This window comes from Notolepis coatsorum, assembly GCF_963971535.1.
Source record: "Notolepis coatsorum genome assembly, chromosome: 3".
NCBI classification, from domain to species: domain Eukaryota; kingdom Metazoa; phylum Chordata; class Actinopteri; order Aulopiformes; family Paralepididae; genus Notolepis; species Notolepis coatsorum.
The window spans coordinates 161,937,096-161,956,515 of record NC_140167.1 but is presented as its reverse complement, the minus strand read 5'-3'; the positions used below and the strand labels follow the sequence as shown (position 1 = coordinate 161,956,515).

Genomic DNA, 19,420 nt, shown 5'->3' with positions numbered 1-19,420 from the left:
GCATAGGCCTCTTTACTTACTTAAAAAAAGGAAACATCAAGAAATATGTTTATGGTATTAATTCCACCATGCCATGTGTGTTTTTATTTTATAATGCTCATGAGTCATGATTATTGCTGAAGTCTGAGTCATACAATACTCACTGGCTTTCATAACAGACTAAGTTGTCTTGCTCAAGACTTGTTTATTAGTTTTAATAAGAGAGCACCATCTCTCAACCAAAGCAATGCAACAGAACAATTTTGATTAACAGTCGATTCTGCCAATTATGTCACACCGCTTGCACCCGCCTCTGCTGTTCTTACCACCAATCGGCAAGCGCTTATTAGTTGTTTACTTCCGGGAAGTCCGCCATTGATTTTGACGAGAGCTCAACAACAAAGCTAATAAAGTTAGCTCCCCGCGGCCCACGAGTAGATTACCAGCGCTCCGCAGGAGTACTAAACGAGGCATAATGATTTTACTGCAACGAATGTTATAATAAAAGCTTTTCTATACATTTGTCTGATTGAAAACTTTATTAACAGATTGCAGAATGGGTACAATTCAGTACGGGCTCTCTGAGCAAAGGAAGGAGCTGAGATATGAATGACCAACAATGCTATATGTTCGGGTAAATACGCTGATGTTATTGAACGTGTAACTATATAACGTTAATGCCACAAAACGAATGCCTTTGTTAATCATAAGTAGTAACTTTGATGCAGTAGCGTGTGTGTGTGGGGGTGGCGTTGTGCAGGTCGCTTGACTGAAACTTTTTTCAAAGTTTGAACGTGTGGGTCAGATTGACGCGACACAAATTGATGGATATTTATCGGCTACTGCCATCGGCACATTTGAGCTTATCGGCCGATAGGCCGATGGCAGTCAACAAGGCACTTATCGGCCGATACCGATACCCGACCGATATATCGGTGCACCCCTACTCTATCTCCACCGCTAGCGTCTGCATGGCTCCCTCTATCTCCACTGCTAGCGTCTGCGCGGCTCCCTCTATCTCCACCGCTAGCGTCTGTGTGGCTCCCTCTATCTCCACCGCTAGCGTCTGCGCTGCTCCCTCTATCTCCACCGCTAGCGTCTGCATGGCTCCCTCTATCTCCACCGCTAGCGTCTGCGCGGCTCCCTCTATCTCCACCACTAGCGTCTGCGCGGCTCCCTCTATCTCCACCGCTAGCGTCTGTGTGGCTCCCTCTATCTCCACCGCTAGCGTCTGCATGGCTCCCTCTATCTCCACCACTAGCGTCTGCGCGGCTCCCTCTATCTCCACCGCTAGCGTCTGCGTGGCTCCCTCTATCTCCACCGCTAGCGTCTGCATGGCTCCCTCTATCTCCACCACTAGCGTCTGCGCGGCTCCCTCTATCTCCACCGCTAGCGTCTGCGTGGCTCGCTCCATCTCCACCGCCAGCCTCATTATAAACACATTCAGTCCATGAGCTCACGGAGGGTGACTGGGTTCTATGGACCGCTGTGGTCTGTGACTCCAGAGGTAAATAAGTGCCGCTGCCACAAGACTATAATCTGGAGAAATGGAAGTCATTCCGACGGGCTGCTCCCTCCACACCCCGTTATCATGTGGTGCCATGCTTCCTTTTCACTTGGCGTGCGCACGCGTGTGTGTGTGCGTGTATGTGTGCATGTGTGTGTGTACGTGCGTGTACACACCTTGCTGTCAAAGTCAGAGGTGTTGACACAGGCTTTGATGACGTAGAGCAGAGAGTCCACCAGGCCTTCACACGTACGCATCTGTTTTCTGGCCTCCTCGCCAGCTGAGCTCAGGTTCCTTTTCCCCACACACACACAGAGAGACACACACACACACACACACACAAGATACAAACACAAAGAGTGACTGACATTTATATAAAACTAACAAAAGAGGCGCGGCCGGGTAGCGCAGCGGACTAAGCATCTGTCTACCACCACAGAGCCAGTGGGATCGAATCCGGCTGTGGTGCCTCCGGCTTGGCCGACCGTCCATACTAACACAATTGGCAGTGTTAGCGGGTGGGAAGCCGGCGTGGGTGGGTCCTGGTCGTTGTAAACAGAGACTCCTACAGTTCAGTCGGGGCGCCTGCACAGCAAGGGAAGGATCTGGGAGAGTGTGACCTTCCACACGTTACACTCTCCCAGTGAGAGTCCGCGCTGCCAGGTGAAAAGAAGCGGTGGGCTGGGTACACATGTGTCGGAGGAAGCATGTGATAGTCTCCGCCCTCCCGGACAGACGGTAGGGGGTAGAGTGCGCAACGACCAGGAAGGGGATTGGGAATTGGCATAACGACTAACATTGGGATGGGAGAAAAACGGAAAAAGAAGAGGGAAAAAGATAATAAAAAAAGAAATTAAAAAATGAGAACATTTGTGTCTGTGTGTTCCCCTAAGCTCGAGACTTAAAGGAAAACTCCAACATTTTGGGAAATTAGCTTATTTAACATCTTCCCTGAAGTTAGACAAGAAGATACATACCTTTTTTGTCTCTGTGCATGCATTTAGCTTTGGGAACAGTCGCTCCGTTAGCATAGCTTAGCTTCATCACTGGAAGTGGGGGAGATCCGGAGCTTCATCACTGGAAGTGGGGGAGATCCGGAGCCTGACGTTCCCTTACACTGTATACAGTCACGAAATACACTCCAAATACAACTCCAAAACGTTCATGTAAACATGTTGTGACCTGTGTATTCACCACGTGGAGAAATAAAAAATTATTGAATTAGACAATTACGTTTTATAAGCAAATATACTCAGAACTATTTTTTGCCTAACCACTCCTCTCTGAGCGCAGTCAGTGATTTCAACGTGTCGTCGTGATTGTTGACATTCTCATTCATTCAAAGGATCCGAACCGATTGAAGTTTATGGATACCATGACTTAAAATCCTCTTACCTTGACGATTAAAAGCCTCCCAATTTAGAAAACAGTAATCCAATGGCTGGTATTGATATACTGCACGCTAACGGAGCTAACCGGACACTAAAGCTAACCGGACACTAAAGCTAATATAATGACTTCCTTTCTGGGGGGTTTCAAAATAAAAGAACGATGTCTATAGCAGCGGAATACGTTTATTTTGTACATTATCTAACGTTAACACGAACCTAAACTAACGTTACAACTAACCTAAAGTTAGTTTAGGTTCGTGTTAACGTTAGATAATGTACAAAATAAACATATTCCGCTGCTATAGACGTCGCTCTTTTATTTTGAAACCCCCCAGAAAGGAAGTCATTATATTAGCTTTAGTGTCCGGTTAGCTCCGTTAGTGTGCAGTATATCAATACCAGCCATTGGATTACTGTTTTCTAAATTGGGGAGGCTTTTAATCGTCAAAGAGAGGAGTGGTTAGGCAAAAAATAGTTCAGAGTATATTTGCTTATAAAACGTAATTGTCTAATTCAATTATTTTTTATTTCTCCACGTGGTGAATACACAGGTCACAACATGTTTACATGAACGTTTTGGAGTTGTATTTGGAGTGTATTTCGTGACTGTATACAGTATAAGGGAACGTCAGGCTCCGGATCTCCCCCACTTCCAGTGATGAAGCTCCGGATCTCCCCCACTTCCAGTGATGAAGCTAAGCTACGCTAACGGAGCGACTGTTCCCAAAACTAAATGCACGCACAGAGACAAAAAAGGTATGTATCTTCTTGTCTAACTCCAGGGAAGATGTTAAATAAGCTAATTTCCCAAAATGTTGGAGTTTTCCTTTAAGTATATTGTGTGGGCCTTTCCATCAATAATGCATGAGGGGTGTGTATGTGTGTGTGCGTGTGCGTGTGTGTGTGTGTGTGTGTGTGTGTGTGTGTGTGTATGTGTGTGTGTGTGTGTGTGTGTGTGGTCTGACTGAAGTCATTATGAGTGCTTTGCTGAGTAAATGAGCAACTAACAGACAGGCATGGATACATTATGCATGAAAAACAACATGTGGGTGCACACGCACACAGGCACACAAAGAGAGAGAGCTCAAGTGACTGTCATCAATTAGAGTCTGAGCACCATATCCAGCGTCTTACAAACAAGCAGCCCCAGGAGACGGGCTGGTAATATAGAACAGTCTCATAGATCCTATAGTTAGAGACAGGAGACGGGCTGGTAATATAGAACAGTCTCCTCCATAGATCCTATAGTTAGAGACAGGAGACGGGCTGGTAATATAGAACAGTCTCATAGATCCTATAGTTAGAGACAGGAGACGGGCTGGTAATATAGAACAGTCTCATAGATGCTATAGTTAGAGACAGGAGACGGGCTGGTAATATAGAACAGTCTCCTCCATAGATCCTATAGTTAGAGACAGGAGACGGGCTGGTAATATAGAACAGTCTCCTCCATAGATCCTATAGTTAGAGACAGGAGACGGGCTGGTAATATAGAACAGTCTCCTCCATAGATCCTATAGTTAGAGACAGGAGACGGGCTGGTAATATAGAACAGTCTCATAGATCCTATAGTTAGAGACAGGAGACGGGCTGGTAATATAGAACAGTCTCATAGATGCTATAGTTAGAGACAGGAGACGGGCTGGTAATATAGAACAGTCTCCTCCATAGATCCTATAGTTAGAGACAGGAGACGGGCTGGTAATATAGAACAGTCTCCTCCATAGATCCTATAGTTAGAGACAGGAGACGGGCTGGTAATATAGAACAGTCTCATAGATGCTATAGTTAGAGACAGGAGACGGGCTGGTAATATAGAACAGTCTCATAGAGGAGCAGGGGATTACTTCCGGTATAGGATGTGGTAGACGTGTTTCTCCACGCTGCAACTCCCCAACTTTACAAACCTATGCTAAAAAGCCTCATTGATACTTTATTATTATTTTTTTTTTTACTTTCTTTCTTCGGATATTTTGCTACTAATGAATTTTTGGCTGTGACAGGCATAATGGCATCGAAATGGCCAAAGAACAAGGACACTAGGGACGCGGATCTACCATTCACAAACGACGAGCCGACGGATTTGACGAGCATTGCCATACTAATTCAGAACCTCACGCTCGAATTCAGAGTCTCCGCCGCCTCGGCCGACTCCAAACTAGATAACCTCCAGTTATCCGTGGCTGACCATGCCAAGCGTCTGACATCCTTGGAGGATGGACTTGATACATGGTCCGATAGGATGGTGAGCTTAGAGGCTAGGTGTTTGACTCTGGAGGAGAGCAACGCCAAACTGAAGAACAAGCTTATCGATGTTGAGTCGCATGGCCGTCGGTCAAACATACGCATAATAGGGCTAGACGAGTCTATCCAAAGCGACCGACCCAATGATTTTTTTGCCGAGGTGCTGGTGGAAATTCTGGGCAAGGAAGTGCTTGCTACACCACCCGAACTTGATCGCTGCCACAGGGCGCTGACGGCCAGACCAGCCCCTGGCTCCAGGCCCCGGGCGGTGATCGCCTGCCTACACCGCTTCAGAACCAAGGAGATTATTATTCGGGAGGCTCGGAAGAGGAGAGGTTCGCTGACCTACAGGGGGAAACCTGTGCTGATCTTCGAGGACTACTGCCCCGAAGTGTTGGAACAACGCTCCCGCTACCGAGATGTTATGGGATCCCTCTACCAGCAGGGATATAAACCATCCTTATGGTACCCAGCGAGACTCTTCATCAAAGACAAAGACGGCGCAAAAAGACATCTTGCTTCACCTAAGGAAGCTACAGACTTTCTGAAGAAACAACACACATCGACTCCAGCAGAGTGAAACTTTGGGTAACACACCGAGCACCACGACTCTATAGTTATATCTCCGTGCTTTCATCCTTAGACGGCTAAAGTTGGGACATATGTCGCCGGGGAGCCTCTTCTCTCATTTAATTTTTTTCTTTTCTTTTTTGCTCGTTTTGTTTACAACGTTATATGGATAATTGTATCTGCTATTTGCCGTGGTACTAGTGCTATGCTCTCCGTTCCAAGTAAATTGTACATTTGTATTTACTCTGAGCTATGCTTATCGATATTATTTATATTTTGTATTGCTTTTGTGCATGACACGGTTTATCCTACCCATGTCTACTTTGGGTAACACACTAAACATCACGACTGTCTGTCTATCTCCGTGCTTAGATGGGTGATGTTGGGACATTGTGTGTCGCTCGGGAACATCGCCCGTATTATTATTTTTGTTTTGTTTTGTTTATTTATAATAGTTTCCACTGCAAATCGTGCATTTTGTTTACTCTAAGCTATGCTTATCGATATGATTTCTATTTTGTATTGCTCCTGTGCGTGACGCGGATTTATCGTCTTGTTTATCATGGAGGTATATATATATCTATGATATTTATGACCGTCGCCGAGTTGCTCCTGCTTACTTATTTCATGAATGGGGGTCTTGTAATTTCATTGGCCATGCTCTTTCACTATAGTTAAACGTCACGCCCAGCACCTGGCTGCGTCGGTGACCAGACGCGTCACTATCTGCTCATTTACATGTTGAACTCTGAACTCGCTGTGATGGCGGACGAACTCATGCACATCGCCCCCACCCGGTGCGGCAAACTAATTGCACTACCCCCAAACTGCAGGCAAAGGTTTGATTGATTGGTTGGAGGTTTTGCTGGCGGTTTGCAGAGTGGGTACAATGCAGTATGGCCCAATGGTTGTTGATGGGATGCAGAACAGATAAGGACTGGTCTTGTTTACATCAGGGCCCCCCTTTTTCTTTTTCTTTTTCTTTTTCAATCTTAATTCATAATATTTGTTACATGCAGATATATAGTGCTGTGGCAACCATACATTTATGACATACAGGAGAATACATACATTTGAGGGGGAGGAAACTGTACATTGGCAGGTACCCTCTGCTCTGAGTTTTAAGAGCATACTTTAAGAAATAACAGACTAATAGTCAATGTTGCGCCCTCCCCAGTTTGCAGGATGTGCTGCCCATTGGTTATCATTCAGTTGTGGGTGTGTGTGTCGACTTGTTTAAACTTAATTAAACCACTACGGTTTAACAATAATGATAATAATTATTATTATTGATATTATTATTATTATTATTATTATTATTATTATTATTATTATTATTATTATTATTATTATTATTATTATTATTATTATTATTATTATTATTATTTTTCTCCTCTCTACCTTTTAGAGGCATTTAATTATACTTTTTTTTTGTTACTGTTGTGGGAGTGTGGCGTGTAGCCACTGAGAAGGAAGTCTGCTTTTTACCTGGCTGTTTGCATTTTAGTTTGCAGACGACCAGGTGGGATGCAGCTTAATCTCCGGATAGGAGAAGTTATAGTAGTGGGGGGGAGGGGGGAGGGAATGGGGGATTGTGTTTTTTGTTTTTCTTTTCAGTCGACTCGCTCTGTTTTATTTTTGTTTTCACGCTCACGCTCGGTACTCAATGGAACCTTAACAAGTGAATATGTATCTATTATAGTTTTCTACTCCAAACGAATTACATTCAACCAGACTGCATCCCTTTTAGACTATGGCTAATTTGAATATCCTGATCTGGAATACAGGGGGTCTCAATATACCACATAAACGCACAAGTGTACTAACGTGGCTAAAGAGGAAGCAAGTGGATCTGGCTTTGCTGAGTGAAACTCATCTTTTATTGGCGGATAATGCAAAATTGGCAAATAAATTTTATCATAACATAAGTTCTTCTTCTTTTGGCACCAAGACCCGAGGGGTAGCCATAGTGGCGAAGAAAAATTTGAATATTAAACTGTTAGATGTGTGGTCTGATGCAAATGGTCGAATCACTATTGCTAAAATAGAATGCTCTAACCGGAAAATTGCGCTGATTTCTGCATACGCCCCTAATTTGTATGACGCTAACTTTTATGCTGCACTAACTTCAGCTATGTTGAAACTACCTGATTACTCTTTAATAGTAGGAGCTGATTTTAATGCAGTTTGGGATCCATTGATCGATAGATCCAATCACACGGAAAACTCTGATCAGAAGCAAGCTACCACAGCCCTACAGGCCTGGTCTAAGGACACAGGGGTAATTGATATGTGGCGTTTGCTCAACCCATCTGCGAGGGATTACTCCTTCTTCTCGTCGAGACATAAGACCTCTTCCAGAATTGATTATGTTTTTTCTTCCCCACATCTCTTTGATAGCTTTGATGTTGACTTAGTGCCCATAGCACTCTCAGACCACAAAGGTATCCTCCTCAAAGGTTCACTCAGTAAAATAACATCCCGTGCCCCTAGATGGCGTTTTAACTCAACACTTCTGAAAAACGGAGAGTTTAACTTGCAATTTAAAGAGAAGCTCACTGAATTCCTACAGTTTAATGTTGGCTCTGTACAGGACCCCAGAATCCTATGGAATTCGGTTAAGGGATTTATCAGAAGTAACACTACTCTCTTTGCATCTAATCTCCGCAAGGGACGTCTCTCCAAGCTAGAGGAACTGGAAAAGCTTCAAGCCATGTTGATCTCTTCCTTGCAGCACAACTACTCTAATCGACTGGAGCTTCAAATTAAGGTAGTGAAAAAAGAGATTAACTCTATTTTAAGACAACAATCTGAATTTCAGATGCACAGAACAAGACAGCACTACTACTTTCACGCCTCCAGGCCTAGTCACCTATTAGCTATGAAGATACGTGCCAGTGAGCAATTTGCGGATATCCCTTCCATTAAGAACCAACAGGGGGAGGTAACCACCAACCCAAAAAAGATTAATGATACATTTCGTTGTTTTTATTCCAATCTGTACAAGTCAGAGGTGGTCTTTGATCATACCAAGCTGGAGGATTTTCTTGATCAAATCAATCTACCACAGATCTCAGAAGATAGTGCTAGGTTGTTAGCTGCACCTATCACGCTGGTTGAACTTAGAGAGGCGATTGCGGATATGCAACGGGGCAAGGCTCCCGGATGGGACGGCATTCCACCGGAACTCTATCTTGCATTCTGGGATGTACTCGGCCCCTTATTACTCTCAATGATCTTACACTCAATCAAAGAGGGCAATTTTTCTAGAGATGTCAATATGGCGCTTATATCTGTTTTACTCAAGAAGGATAAGGACCCCACCGAATGTGGCAGCTACAGGCCCCTAAGTCTCCTCGGAGCCGATCTTAAGCTATATGCCAAGGTTCTAGCCACCAGACTTCAAAAGCACATGACATCTCTAGTTCACCCTGATCAGACCGGCTTCATAAGAGGCCGCCTGGTTACTGACAACATCAGACGGTTACTGCACGTGATCAATGCCAGCAAGGATATTGCAGCCCCTACAGCGGTCATATCCTTGGACGCAATGAAGGCATTTGACAGATTGGAGTGGTCTTACTTATGGGCAGTTCTCAGAAGGATGGGGTTGGGTGAGGGTTTCATTCATATGATCAAAATATTATACACTGAGCCTTCGGCCATGATCTTAACGGGAAAGTTCTGTTCGCCACTCTTCTCTGTCTCGCGTTCTTCTAGACAGGGTTGTCCTCTTAGTCCCGGACTCTTCGCTTTATCCCTCGAACCCCTAGCTCAATACATAAGACAATCCCAAATTATGTCTCCTATTTCAATTCAGGGCACACATCATCATATTAGCTTATACGCAGATGATGTACTCCTGTTTATGCAAAATCCCTCCATCTCTCTACCTCATCTGCTCGGCGTGATAGATGAATTCGGCAGCCTGTCCGGCTTTAAGATCAACTGGCCAAAATCTGCTTTTCTTCCACTTAATGAGCCTGCGAAGGCTACCATCTTACCGGCAAACATGCTTATGGTGGAGCACTTTAAATGTCTCGGGATTGAAATATTCCCCACTATAGGCCAGACGGTAAGGTATAATTACTCCAGCTTGGGTGACAGGATTACGAATGACTTTAACAGATGGTCCAAATTAAAAAATTCATTACAGGCCCGTGCGTCAATAATTAAAATGAATATTTTACCCAGAATTAACTTTATCAGCTCCATGCTCCCGTTACCTCCTCCTGTTGGTTACTGGCAGAAATTGCACTCTGCCTCGTATAAATTCGTTTGGAACAATAAACGCCCGCGCTTGAAGAGATCAACTGCCCAAAGGAGTAAACTCGATGGGGGCTTAGCATTTCCAGACTTTAAATATTATTTTCAGGCTTTCTCTCTGAGACCTTTGATCACTTGGTTTGATGCTCAAGCAGCTGTATCTTGGCGACCATTGGAGGAGAAGTTGGTGTCCCCATATAGACTTCAGGATATTGTGTATACCAACATATCAATTAAACAATGTAAATTAAGATTTGGCCCTTTAATCACACATGTGATCCAAACTTGGCGTGACACTCAGAAAGTGGGTACAAACCGCCATCAATGGCACACGCATTCCCCTCTATTTAATAACAATCTTCTCCTTATTGAACAACAACCTATTAGGTACCCTAGATGGGAAAAGAAAGGTATCCACACATTGGGGGATATCTTTGATAACTCTGGCCTCCGATCTTTCCAGGATATATCCAACGGATATGATCTCCCCGGAACCTCCTTTTTCTTTTATTTACAAATAAGAGCAGCTCTGAAGGCTCATGGCGTGCCATGGGATGCTCCACTAGTGCATCACCGCTTTCACAAGTTCTTTTATGACAAGGAGACATCGAGAGGCTTTGTCTCTGACTTTTATCGCCATTTACTCATGACCTCGTATAAAGAGCTCCCCCTGGATACGATTTGGAGAAAGGATGTTCCGGAGTTGGATGTAGATTTTGATTGGGATGCAGTCTGGGAAAATGTTCGGTTATCCTCACACAACCCAGATCACCAACAGATTCATCTGAATTTTATTCACAGGACTTATTTAACCCCTAGACGATTGAATTCAATGGGTCTCAGACCTGACTCTCTGTGTACCTTGTGTCCAAGTGGCGCCACAGGTACATTTATGCATATGTACTGGGAATGCCCTCCTGTTGTGATTTTTTGGGAAAATGTTACATATCAGCTCTCAGACATTTTCTCTCTAACCATACCTGTATCTCCTTCTGTACTATTACTGAATGATCTCTCTAAATTACCGACCTCTATACAGGTGAAAAAACTAATTTTGGCCGGACTCACAGCCGCAAAAAAATTGATTGCCTCACGTTGGTTTCATCCAGATAGACTCTGTCCAAAGGTATGGTTTCTCACCTACCTTGACGTGATCTATTTGGAGATATCCACGGCACGTGTTATAGGGGTTAGGGAATCTGATATCGTAATTTGGTTGGCTACAGTGGCAAAGTTGAGGGAACGCATATAAGTTTGGAAATGTTTGTTTAGATTCTTGTTTTTTTTTTTTTTTTTTTTTTTGCTGAGTGATGTATTGTGATGTATTATGAGTGTGACTCATGTTGAGGTCCTGGGGTGAGCGGGGGGAGGGGGGGGGGGGGGGGGAGAGAACGAGCGAGTGTCCATGTTAGGATGATCACTGTACAGTTGTATCAGTAGTTGTCTTGTCATGTGGTGTTGAGTAAGTCTTTTTATGTATTGTTGTTGTTGTTGTATTGTGATATGTTTTGTTTCATGTTGGAAAAAAGAAAAGAAAATAAAAATATTTGATCAAAAAAAAAGAACAGTCTCATAGATCCTATAGTTAGAGACAGGAGACGGGCTGGTAATATAGAACAGTCTCCTCCATAGATCCTATAGTTAGAGACAGGAGACAGGCTGGTAATATAGAACAGTCTCCTCCATAGATCCTATAGTTAGAGACAGGAGACGGGCTGGTAATATAGAACAGTCTCATAGATCCTATAGTTAGAGACAGGAGACGGGCTGGTAATATAGAACAGTCTCCTCCATAGATCCTATAGTTAGAGACAGGAGACGGGCTGGTAATATAGAACAGTCTCATAGATGCTATAGTTAGAGACAGGAGACGGGCTGGTAATATAGAACAGTCTCATAGATCCTATAGTTAGAGACAGGAGACGGGCTGGTAATATAGAACAGTCTCCTCCATAGATCCTATAGTTAGAGACAGGAGACGGGCTGGTAATATAGAACAGTCTCATAGATCCTATAGTTAGAGACAGGAGACGGGCTGGTAATATAGAACAGTCTCCTCCATAGATCCTATAGTTAGAGACAGGAGACGGGCTGGTAATATAGAACAGTCTCCTCCATAGATCCTATAGTTAGAGACAGGAGACGGGCTGGTAATATAGAACAGTCTCCTCCATAGATCCTATAGTTAGAGACAGGAGACGGGCTGGTAATATAGAACAGTCTCCTCCATAGATCCTATAGTTAGAGACAGGAGACGGGCTGGTAATATAGAACAGTCTCATAGATCCTATAGTTAGAGACAGGAGACGGGCTGGTAATATAGAACAGTCTCATAGATCCTATAGTTAGAGACAGGAGACGGGCTGGTAATAGAGAACAGTCTCCTCCATAGATCCTATAGTTAGAGACAGGAGACGGGCTGGTAATATAGAACAGTCTCATAGATCCTATAGTTAGAGACAGGAGACGGGCTGGTAATATAGAACAGTCTCATAGATCCTATAGTTAGAGACAGGAGACGGGCTGGTAATATAGAACAGTCTCATAGATCCTATAGTTAGAGACAGGAGACGGGCTGGTAATATAGAACAGTCTCATAGATCCTATAGTTAGAGACAGGAGACGGGCTGGTAATATAGAACAGTCTCATAGATCCTATAGTTAGAGACAGGAGACGGGCTGGTAATATAGAACAGTCTCATAGATCCTATAGTTAGAGACAGGAGACGGGCTGGTAATATAGAACAGTCTCATAGATCCTATAGTTAGAGACAGGAGACGGGCTGGTAATATAGAACAGTCTCATAGATCCTATAGTTAGAGACAGGAGACGGGCTGGTAATATAGAACAGTCTCATAGATCCTATAGTTAGAGACAGGAGACGGGCTGGTAATAGAGAACAGTCTCATAGATCCTATAGTTAGAGACAGGAGACAGGCTGGTAATAGAGAACAGTCTCCTCCATAGATCCTATAGTTAGCAGAGATGTTTCATGGAAGTGACTCTGAAACAGGAGCAGGGCCGGATTAACGACCGGGCCGTTTGGGCCGCGGCCCGTGGGCCTCTGGTGACGAGGGGCCTCCATTTTATTTATTTTTTTACTTTTTTTTTTTTAATTTTGTTTTATTATTTTGGAGATCGATGTCATACTGTGACACTGAAATGAAAAAATATTTCATCAACTAAAATATTTAGTCAACAAAAATATTTCATCAACTAAAATATACAGTACGTCACACCCCGTGCCTCTCCCTACCGTCTGCAAGTGGCTAATCTTGAGTTTCCGACCCCCCAGTAAGCTAACCATGGATAAATCCAAAAAAAGGAAAGTCTGAGGAAAATAGAGGGTTTAATTCAGCGTGGACAGATTAATTTGCTTTCACGACTAACAATGCAGGCTTACCTGTAGCCTATGCCTGATATGTGGTGCGAAATTTGCGAACAACTATTACTGTCATTTTGATTACTGTAGTTTGCCTGGTATGTAGCCTTGGTTAGTGGCTGCCCCACCAATGTTTTACATATAAAAACGCCACTGTGCGTGCGTGCACGTGTATGTGTGTGTGGGGGCCGCCACAAGAGTCTGGCCCAGAGGCCTCTGAATTCTTAATCTGGCCTTGAACAGGAGAGACACGCTACAGCCCTCTAGCAACACGAGTCCCATTTCAATAAATATGTCTTCTGATGAAGGTACATTATGTAGCTTAAAGATAAGTCAGACACTGTTCTATGCGACATGCAGGCATCGCTGGACACGATGGCAGGGCTTAGTGTTGAGATGAGTTAATCTATTTGGGCTGAACGGTTTTCAATCAGTAATTTCCTATTTATTTCCCATTTCATAGCTGCTCATTACAGCAGAGTCGGGGCTCCCTTACACACTCTCACACACAAATACACTACAAAAAGGTCACTTTAAAAACAGAGCTGTATATTTGTATGTTATTGTATATATTACTCATTACCTTTATTTCCTAAGCTTAGTATTTTATTCTTATTACTTTTTATCATGTCTATTCTATTTTATTATTAGTGTTTTTGCACAATCGAGGCGGGCATGGCCACCTACATTTCACTACATGTCTCGTGTATGTATGTGACGAATAACTCTTGAATTTTGTTATGAGTCAGTTCTCTCACGTGAGCAACCGCAACGGCTTCGAACGCCCACCGGGGGGCGCCGGTGTCCAGCCTATGTCAGGTTACCTCAGACACCCGGTGGTGTTCCTCAGCACCATGGAGGAGTGGAACTTGAGCTTGTGGTCGTCGTCGAAGGTGGAGCTGCTCCACCCCGAGTGCGGGATGATCACAGTGTTGGTCATGGTCGTTAAGGCGTCCCGGATGATTGTCATCTTGACCGCGTCGCACGACGACAGGTTCCACAGCACCCCTGCGGAGAGAAACACACACACGCAGGTTAGAGACAGACTCCTATAACCCTGCGGTTTTGTCAGCTGTCATGTGCAGTTAGGGGTTATAGCCGTTAGGCCCGACTGAGGTACCGAGGTCCTGGGCTTTTTATAGATCGCCGTGTGCTCACTCACTCACTCACTCACACACTCACACACTCACACACACACACACACACACACACACACACACACACACTCACACACACACACACACACACACACACACACACACACACACACACACATGCACCCAGAACCCAGGGAAAGAATGACCAACCCTATTCACAAACAAAAGCAGTCGGTCAGCATCGAGGCACCGGAGCGCCGCCCTCATTCGAACAGCATCTCGGGAGATTTATCATCCCGGCAAAGGAAACATTCACTTGAAAACCAGGGACACCGCCGTCTAGAGATCTACTGGCTCAAACGTTAGGAAATAAAATAGGAATATAATGTAAAAAGTCTGCGGATGATATCGTGTCCTTATGGTCCTTATGAGAGCACCTAGGCCTGTCTGCCAGGCTGAGAGCACCGAGGCCTGCCTGCCAGTCTGAGAGCACCGAGGCCTGCCTGCCAGGCTGAGAGCACCGAGGCCTGCCTGCCAGGCTGAGAGCACCGAGGCCTGCCTGCCAGGCTGAGAGCACCGAGGCCTGCCTGCCAGTCTGAGAGCACCGAGGCCTGCCTGCCAGGCTGAGAGCACCGAGGCCTGCCTGCCAGTCTGAGAGCACCGAGGCCTGCACGGGTAAATGTTTGGTGCTTGCTGTGTGTGTAAATGTGTAAATGTGTAGCGCTTGGCGCGTAGTGACACTTTTCAGTGCCTCAGTGTGTCTGAGAGCCTCATCTAAAGCTCTGATGCCCTCGCCGTCTCTGCAGAAGTAGAAATGAGGTGTCAAAATGGTCAAATAAATGGTAAATGGCTGCATTTATATATCTCTTTTATCCAAAGCGCTTTACAATTTGTTCCTCTTTTGACCCATTCACTCACACATTCACACACCGACGGCAGAGCCGACCGTGCAAGGTGCCAACCTGCTCATCGGGAGCGGTTAGGGGTTCAGTGTCTTGCTCAAGGACACTTTGACACACTGCCGGGGAGGAGCGGGAATGAAATTTATTTTATCAATCAATTTATTTATCTCATTTGTCATTATTATTAAATTGTAGTATTTTTAGGGCGGCTGATTGGTGCAGTGGGCAAGGCGCTCGCCTCTAACGCAGGAGACGCTGGGTTCGAGCCCAGCTCTCGCCGTTGCTTCCGGCTGGCCGGCCTTCATACTAACAGAATTGGCAAGTGTTAGAGGGTGGGAAAGCCGGTGGGTGGGGATTGGACGTTGTGGACAGCGACTCCTACAGGTCGGTTTAGTGACGCCGGTACAGCAGAAACAGGAAGTATCGGGGGCAGCGTGAGCCTCGCACGTGTTACTCCTCGCCACTGAGAGTTCGAGCTGCTGCGGTGAAAAGATGCGACAGACTGCCTCCTCGTGTACCGGAGGGGACACGTGATGCAAGGATTCTGTCCTCACTACAACCGACCAGTGGGAGGCATAGTCTAGCAACGTTCAAGACAGTGGAGGGAAGAATTGGATACACTAAATTGGGATGGGAGAAAAATAGAAAATGGGGAGAAAAAGTGGATAAAAAAAAAAATGTAGTATTTTTATCAGATGCGATAAAGAAATCATTATATCGCCCCCCCCCCCCCCTGCTCTCTAGATTACATTACATTAGATGTATGTACAGAGTTGTAGTATTAATATGTACAGTGATATAGGTATAAAGACACTATGGTAGTAAGTCATACTGGCCAGCAGTGTAACTAGTAAGAGTAGGTAAGGGATATGTACAGATATAGATATAGTATCTACCTACAGATATGTAAAAAGGATTAGATGCAGGTATGTACAGACATATTATATAAATGTGCTGTAAATATAAATATATAAATGTATATATCTGCAGTAATAGTTAGAGCGGCTACGTGGCATAGTGGGCAAGGCGCTCGCCACGAAATCTGGAGACGCTGGGCTCGCCTGTTCGAGCCCAGCGCTCCACATTTGCTTTCAGTTTAGCTGGTCGTCCACAGTAATACACATTGGCCGTATTACGGGGAGGGAAACTGAAGGGTGGGGATCGGGCGTTGTGGACAGCGACTCCTACAGGTCGGTTGGTGCGCCTGCGCAGTAGAATCATGAAGTGTCGGGGGCAGCGTGAGCCTCCCACGCGTTACTCCTCGCCACTGAGAGATCGAGCTGCGCAGGTGAAAAGATGCGACTGCTGTTACCTCAAGTACCGGAGGGGACTTGTGCTATGTATGACTTAGTCCACATTGCAGCCGGCTTGTGGGAGGCAAGAAACAGCGTTCGTGACAGGGGAGGGTTGAATTGGATGATACGAAATTGGGATGGGAGAAAATATAGAAAAATGGGAGAAAAAGTGGATAAAAAAAAAATATCTGCAGTAATAACGGCGTCGGCCATTGAAAAACCCATGTGGGTGGACCACTATCTTTATGTGTTCAGTGCTCAGCAGTAATGGTCATCAGCTCTCCCTCCTCTCTCTCTGATTACATCAATGGAGATGATGATGGGCTCTAAAGTGGCCCCCAGGGGCTCATCGAGACAACGACACACTGACAGGACATCTGGAGGCCGTCCTCTTCACTCACTCCTCTCACTCTCAACACATCCTCTTCACTCACTCCTCTCACTCTCAACACATCCTCTTCACTCACTCCTCTCACTCTCAACACAGCACTTTGAGAAGCTGTAGAAACATAATGTTCAACTCCATTCCTCACCTTCATTTAAATGAGAAATACCACAGTCAGTGATCCAGTCAGCCAGTCAGTCAGTGATCCAGCCAGTCAGTCAGTGATCCAGTCAGTGATCCAGCCAGTGATCCAGCCAGTCAGTCAGTGATCCAGTCAGTGATCCAGCCAGCCAGTCAGTCAGTCAGTGATCCAGTCAGTCAGTCAATGATCCAGCCAGCCAGCCAGTCAGTCAGTCAGTCAGTGATCCAGTCAGTGATCCAGCCAGCCAGTCAGTCAGTCAGTGATCCAGCCAGCCAGTCAGTCAGTGATCCAGCCAGCCAGTCAGTCAGTCAGTGATCCAGTCAGTCAGTCAGTGATCCAGCCAGCCAGCCAGTCTGTGATCCAGCCAGTCAGTCAGTGATCCAGCCAGTCAGTCAGTGATCCAGCCAGCCAGTCAGTCTGTGATCCAGCCAGTCAGTCAGTCTGTGATCCAGCCAGTCAGTCAGTCTGTGATCCAGCCAGTCAGTCTGTGATCCAGCCAGCCAGTCAGTCAGTGATCCAGCCAGTCAGTCAGTCTGTGATCCAGCCAGCCAGTCAGTCAGTGATCCAGCCAGTCAGTCAGTATGTGATCCAGCCAGTCAGTCAGTCAGTCAGTCAGTCAGTGATCCAGTCAGTCAGTCAGTGATCCAGCCAGCCAGTCAGTGATCCAGTCAGTCAGTGATCCAGTCAGCCAGTCAGTGATCCAGTCAGCCAGTCAGTGATGCAGTCAGTCAGTGATCCAGTCAGTCAGTCAGTCAGTCAGTCAGTCAGTGATCCAGTCAGTCAGTCAGTGATCCAGTCAGTCAGTGATCCAGTCAGTCAGTCAGTGATCCAGTCAGTCAGTCAGTGATCCAGTCAGTCAGTCAGTCAGTCAGTCAGTCAGTCAGTCAGTGATACAGTCAGTCAGTCAGTCAGTCAGTGATCCAGTCAGTCAGTCAGTGATCCAGTCAGTGATCCAGCCAGCCAGTCAGTCAGTCAGTGATCCAGTCAGTCAGTCAATGATCCAGCCAGCCAGTCAGTCAGTCAGTCAGTGATCCAGTCAGTGATCCAGCCAGCCAGTCAGTCAGTGATCCAGCCAGCCAGTCAGTCAGTCAGTCAGTGAGTGATCCAGCCAGCCAGCCAGTCTGTGATCCAGCCAGTCAGTCTGTGATCCAGCCAGTCAGTCAGTCTGTGATCCAGCCAGCCAGTCAGTCTGTGATCCAGCCAGCCAGTCAGTCAGTGATCCAGCCAGTCAGTCAGTCTGTGAGCCAGTCAGTCAGTGATCCAGCCAGTCAGTCAGTCTGTGATCCAGCCAGCCAGTCAGTCAGTGATCCAGCCAGTCAGTCAGTATGTGATCCAGCCAGTCAGTCAGTCAGTGATCCAGTCAGTCAGTCAGTGATCCAGCCAGCCAGTCAGTGATCCAGTCAGTCAGTGATCCAGTCAGCCAGTCAGTGATCCAGTCAGCCAGTCAGTGATGCAGTCAGTCAGTGATCCAGTCAGTCAGTCAGTCAGTCAGTGATCCAGTCAGTCAGTCAGTGATCCAGTCAGTCAGTGATCCAGTCAGTCAGTCAGTCAGTGATCCAGTCAGTCAGTCAGTGATCCAGTCAGTCAGTCAGTCAGTCAGTCAGTCAGTCAGTCAGTGATACAGTCAGTCAGTCAGTCAGTCAGTCAGTGATCCAGCCAGCCAGTCAGTCAGTCAGTCAGTCAGTCAGTCAGTCAGTGATCCAGTCAGTCAGTCAGTCAGTGATCCAGTCAGTCAGTCAGTCAGTCAGTGATCCAGCCAGTCAGTCAGTCAGTGATCCAGTCAGTGAGTCAGTCAGTGATCCAGCCAGTCAGTCAGTCAGTGATCCAGTCAGTCAGTCAGTCAGTGATCCAGTCAGTCAGTCAGTGATCCAGTCAGTCAGTCAGTGATCCAGTCAGTCAGTCAGTCAGTCAGTCAGTCAGTGATCCAGTCAGTCAGTCAGTCAGTGATCCAGTCAGTCAGTCAGTGATCCAGTCAGTCAGTCAGTGATCCAGTCAGTCAGTCAGTGATCCAGCCAGCCAGTCAGTCAGTCAGTCAGTCAGTCAGTCAGTCAGTCAGTCAGTCAGTCAGTGATCCAGCCAGTCAGTCAGTCAGTCAGTGATCCAGCCAGTCAGTCAGTCAGCCAGTCAGTCAGTCAGTCAGTGATCCAGCCAGTCAGTCAGTATGTGATCCAGCCAGTCAGTCAGTCAGTGATCCAGTCAGTCAGTCAGTGATCCAGCCAGCCAGTCAGTGATCCAGTCAGTCAGTGATCCAGTCAGCCA

The 19,420-nt window shown here is 45.8% G+C and overlaps 1 protein-coding gene across 11 annotated transcripts in view; it reads right to left on the bottom strand.

Moving 5' to 3' along the window:
- The window catches only part of LOC311225604 (plakophilin-4-like), a 411,012-nt gene that overhangs the window by 79,733 nt on the left and 311,859 nt on the right, over positions 1 to 19,420 (bottom strand). For all 11 annotated transcript variants that reach the window (XM_084310973.1, XM_084310976.1, XM_084310978.1 and 8 more), the window contains 2 exons: positions 14,165 to 14,348; positions 1,663 to 1,780 (listed from right to left, as the gene is read on the bottom strand). In XM_084310973.1, coding sequence (XP_084167099.1) covers positions 1,663 to 1,780; positions 14,165 to 14,348 — 302 coding nt within the window. The remainder of the gene's footprint in view (positions 1 to 1,662; positions 1,781 to 14,164; positions 14,349 to 19,420) is intronic.